We start from the raw sequence: 5,261 nt of genomic DNA, 5'->3' as shown, positions 1-5,261 counted from the left end.
CAAGCAGAAGGTACTGAAACTATCCTTGAGTTGGGCGCTAAGTAAGACCTAGGAGAAAATTCCATTTATTTAAAATGGAGAAAGCCTGTCTGTCTGGATCTGGCCTCGATCTTGAGAGAAGCCCCCCCCCCAACCCTCCTTCTGTATTGTTTTCAAATTAAGTCATTAGAGAATTTCTCCTTGTCTTTCACATCAGTAGAACCCAAAGGAAGGTGGCTCGAAGGCCTGGCACAAAGAGTTCTTGTTCACTGGGTAGAGCTCAAGTAGGGAACACAGAACTCTGAAAGTCTTGGGGGGGTGTGGGGGGAGGGGGCTGAGCTGTCTGGTACTAACAAGATGACTAACTTTATGCGGGATGCTTCACTTAAAGTGGCCATAACCCCTATGCACTGAGCCCTGGTTTAGTTGCCCACAGCCAAGGCACCAGGAACTCCAGAAGTCCAGGCAAAACAGAGGTGAGTGTGGCCACCCTTGATTCTCATTAAATAAAGAGCAAAGTGGTGTTGGGGGCCAGTCGGCAAAGGTCTTGGTNTTTTAAGGGGGAAGTGGGTTGGACTCTAAGCACTCTCTAGAATTTCCCCAGACTATTGGGGCACTTCTTCCTAGACTGCAGAGTGTGGCCTCCCTCCTGGACTCCTAAGCAGGCTAAGCAGCTCTAGAAACAACAGAGCAAAACCCTAAAAGAAAAACAAAGAAAGGAAAAGGGGGGGGGGTTGTTCTTTTATTACCTCATCAGAAAGCAGTGGGCGTCATTCTTGAATCTCTTGCAATCACTTTAAGGAATGAGGGCTTTAAGCAAAAGCATTAAATGACTTTAAAAAAATCACACGTGTCACTTGTAATATTAGCATTTATACTGAAAGATATTCTCCAATGTAGGTTGAGCTCTGGTCTTACTGAATTGCTAGATTAAGTCCACTTTTGAATGGCTAGTCCATATTCATTCCAAGAAAAGAAATTGGGAAAAAAAATCAGGGGAAAGGATGCTGAAAATAGTATCATTCCCCATCTGGACTTAAAGAAAAATTCCTTCAAAAATAGAATTTCATTCTAATGTCATGATTAATTTTAAAACATATTTGCTACAGTATAACTTTTAAATGCAATATTTAATGCTGTCAGATTACTTGAAGACAAAGTTTTACAGGGAACTTTAAATTCCAGGGGGGGGGGGAAACCTGCAATATACCAAGAAACACCTAGAAAAAATATAATTAAAAATATTTAAAGCATCAAACAACCTCAAGATCTGGTCAGGAATGATAAACGCAGCAGTCTGTGTTTACATTCCCTGGCAATCTGCATCCCGGTCCACACAGGAGAGGGTGTGTGTGTGTGTGTGTGTGTGTAAGAAAATCGGTAGAATTATGTTGGATTTTCCCAGAGAGGAATCGGGAGGGGATGGGATAAGACCTGGGTGAGAGACTCTGTGGTGGTGAGGTCTGGGTCAGGATTGCCTCCTTGAAGCACAAGAAGATAATTTCACTTACAATTCCAATTACAGAGAAATCAAAGGCACGCTGTCTTGGCGGTGGCTGTTGTCCCTATCCTTGGCCTTGTCCCACCACTGAGCACAACCCATCCTCCTTCTGAGACCCAGCTGCCTCAAAACTGCTACAGTATGCAAAAGGCAGAGCCACAGGAAAGAAATGCAAGAAAAAATAAGCCAGGGCCATGGCAGTTAAAACGCTAAACCATTAGGAAGCATTTTGTAATTACTTCCCTTCTGTGTCAACTTTAACTCTACAAAATAATCTATGGAGTTTAAGATTTCTCTTTCCCCACCGAATGAAGCCACGGAAATGCTGCACTCCGCTCGGTGGGGTTTCCTTACTCTTGGGCCCTGCGGATAATTTCTCCTCCAACAGATTGCTAATTGTATTTTGAACTCATAAAACATGCATATAAAATTAGCACGTTTCGATTTCATAGGGAAACGGGCTTTTCTCTCTTAAATGTATTGATTCAAATTTGATGCATTTTGGGGGTATCTCTCTTTGTTTTTTGTTTTTAGATGAAAGACTTGCAGGCTATGTACAATATCCAACTCCTCTTCCCCCCGTATCGCAACGCCTAAAATAAAAATGTCACAACGCATTTACAAGAAATAATACAAAACAAAACAAAAAATTGGAAATGCTTGGATACAGAGATTTACAAAACCCAGAATATAACTCCACCGTCTGAGAGGGGATTGCGGTATAAATTAACCAACCAACCCAAAAGAGCGGTAACAACTACAAAAAACTTGTAAATGTTTGGATCTGCCTTACTAGATTTATAACAAGTGAGAAGGGCTCGAGGTCCATCACTCGGCCTCAGGCAGAAGAGCCGGCGGGAAGTAAACCCCGGGAAAAGTTACAGAGCCCGGCAGTCATACAAAAGTTGGCATCGCCTCGCTGGGTTTTTGTCTTTTGTCCTCCGGAGCCGAGAAAACGCTGTGGGCCTCCTCTGCGGACGATAAATACTGTACAAAAGGTCTCGTGAAAACACCAAAGTTCAGTCTAAGAGGCCAGTCTGGTGTCAGCGCCTCGGAGTCCTGGGGAAGGTGATGGGGGCAGATGTCACCTGGCGCTNGGCTCTCCAGAGCGGCCTTTTATCGAGAGCGCGGGGACCTCGGTACAAAGTCGGGCTCCGGAGGCTGGGGCGCAGGCCTCGCTCTTCGTCGCCGGGGCGCCGGCCTTAAGCCGCAGTGTCCCCGGCGTCCCCGCGGCGCTAGATGTGCGTCAGGGGCACCGTGCCGTTGACGCCCGCGCCCGCGCCCTGGTAGTGCTGTGGCAGCGAGTGCAGCCGGCTTTGGGCCGCCGCAGCCGCTGCCGCCGCCGGGTCGCCACCCTCGCCGGCCGGCAGGTACATGCTGATCATCTCGCGCAGGTCCCCGGGACACGGCGCCCGCGAGTGAGCCGGGGCCGGCGGACTGCCGCTCGGCTCCGACTTGACCAGAGAACCGAGGGCGCCCAGGGCACCCGACGACGCGGCTGCCGCCGCTGCCGCCGCCGCCACCGCCGAGTTCTGGTGCGCGCCGCCCGCAGCGGCGGCGGCGGCGGCCGCGGCGCCGTAAGGGATGCCGCCGTAGCCCGAAGGCGACGCGCTCATGTAGCCCTGAGAGTTGGAGATGGGGCTGTACTGCAGCGCGCCCATGTCGTAGCGGTGCATGGGCTGCGGGTTGTGAGGATGCGCGTGCGGATGGTGCGGGTGCGGNTGCGCCGGGTGTGCGTGCGGGTGCGCGCCGCCCGCGCCTGGGTGCTGCCCGTAGGCCAGCTGTGCCTCCTGCATCATGGCCGCGGCCGCAGCCGCCGCGGCCACCGAGCCGGGGTAGGCGCCGTTAGCCCAGCCGTTGACATGCGCGTAGCCTCCTCCCGCCGCGCCGCCCGGGCTCTCCAGGCGCTGGCCCACTGCCGCCGCCCCGACGCCCACGCCCACGCCCATGGCCACGGCCGCGCCGCCGCCACCCGCGCCGGCCGCTAGCAGCCCGCCGGCCAGCGAGTACTTGTCCTTCTTGAGCAGCGTCTTGGTCTTGCGGCGCGGCCGGTACTTGTAATCCGGGTGCTCCTTCATGTGCAGCGCGCGCAGTCTCTTGGCCTCGTCGATGAACGGCCGCTTCTCGGCCTCGGACATGACCTTCCACTCGGCCCCCAGGCGCTTGCTGATCTCCGAGTTGTGCATCTTGGGGTTTTCCTGGGCCATCTTGCGCCGCTGTCCGCGGGACCACACCATGAAGGCGTTCATGGGCCGCTTGACCCGATCCTGGTTGGCCTTGGTGCCCCCGCCGCCGCCGCCGCCCCCGCCCCCACCACCGCCCCCGCCCGCCCCGGCCGGGCCCGAGAGGTTCGTGGGCGCCTGGGCGCCGCCGGGCGAGTGCAGGTCGGTCTCCATCATCATGCTGTACATCTGGGCGGCTAGCGGGTTCACCGGTACCGCAAAGAGAGGGCCTGGAGCATAGACGGCCGGGTGGGGGTGGGTGGGTGGAGAGAGGATCAGCCCAGAGAGACTGGGGGTGGGGTGGGGTGGGTGCCTAGCGGAGAGAAGGGGGTTGGGTGGAGGCCACAACAACAACAAAAAAAAAGAGGCAAAAGCACACGCACTTAGCGCGGGTCCAGCTCGCAGGTGGAAAGTTTCTCCGGGTGCACAAACCACTTGCCAAAGAGGCCGATGGCCAGGATGATTGCCGCCGTCGCCGCTGCCGCAGTCCGGTCTCTCAGGGCTGAACTGTGCAAACAGGTGCAGTCGTGGCCAAGTTGAGGCTCCACTTTCTGGGTCTGAAGCGGTGCCCCTGGGCCCGACGCGGGGTTCGCTGCCTCCTCTTGTCGGCTCGAAGTCTCGGTTCCTGTGCTGGCTTCCTTGGCGGCTTCCAACTCTGGGGCCGCAACTTCTAGCAAGGCGGTGCGCCGCGTGCGCTGGGCATGTGCTGGTCCCAGGTGCCTGGGGGGAGCCAGGCGCTGAGGGGGACTCGGAGGGGGGTTCGGAGGGGGCGATCGCGGTGCAGCCAGGGAGGGGGTTAGGGACAGCAGTGGGAGTGCCAACGCGAGCAGAGAGNCAGAGAGCTGTGCCGCCGTGCCCAGGACAAGCTGTCCGCTGCCTGCCCGAGGCCGTGCGCTCGGAGCGGAGGCGCACGCGGGGCCGGTGGCGCGGGGGGCCCAGCAGCCATACGCCCGGCCCGGGCTGCCATTAAATGAGCGCGCCGCGGCCAATGGGAACCGGCGGCGGCGGTGATTTGCATGGCGCGCTGGCGAGTGACGTGGGGAGGGAGTAGATACACTGGGCGCGGGCGGCGGAGCAAGGAGGTGGAGGAGGAGAGAGGGGGGAGCAAGGGCAGGAAGGAGGGGGAAAAGGGGGCGCGGGGGGGCGGGGTCACAGCCACACTGCTTCCTGAGCGCGCGCGCGCGGCGGCGACGGCAACGGCGGCGGCGAACCCAGAGCTCGCCCCCTTCGCCTCTCCCCGCCCGCGCGCTCCGAATGATTAACGATTGGGTTGAAAACCGAGAGGAAGAAAGAATCGCTGTCGGGGGAGGCGGGGGGAATACAGCCCTGGGTCGTGTTTAAATGCGTTCATTGGAGACCCAGCTCCTCCCCTGTCCCCAGCCAGCCAACTCTGTGCCCGCTGGGAAGGGGAAAGTTGGAAATAGAGGCCTCACTTTGCACTCAGCTCAGCCGGGAGTGCAGAATAACAGCGGTGCGGGGGAGATCCTCCCAGGGGGGACTTAGGCCCAAAGTACCTCTGCTGGGTTTCAGGCCAAGCGGGGCCGTTCAGTCTCTCCCAC

At 57.1% G+C, this 5,261-nt stretch overlaps 1 protein-coding gene across 1 annotated transcript; it reads right to left on the bottom strand.

The window, feature by feature from the left end:
- Positions 1-704: 704 nt before the first annotated feature.
- Sox1 (SRY-box 1) lies at positions 705-4,732 on the bottom strand. Its single transcript, XM_021170896.1, has one exon. The coding sequence runs from the start codon at positions 3,889-3,891 to the stop codon at positions 2,716-2,718; it is 1,176 nt and encodes a 391-aa protein (XP_021026555.1). The 5' UTR covers positions 3,892-4,732; the 3' UTR covers positions 705-2,715.
- Between the last annotated feature and the right edge of the window lie 529 nt (positions 4,733-5,261).

This window comes from Mus caroli, chromosome 8 (genome assembly GCF_900094665.2).
Source record: "Mus caroli chromosome 8, CAROLI_EIJ_v1.1, whole genome shotgun sequence".
Taxonomy (NCBI): domain Eukaryota; kingdom Metazoa; phylum Chordata; class Mammalia; order Rodentia; family Muridae; genus Mus; species Mus caroli.
This window is presented reverse-complemented; position numbering and strand designations above follow the sequence as displayed.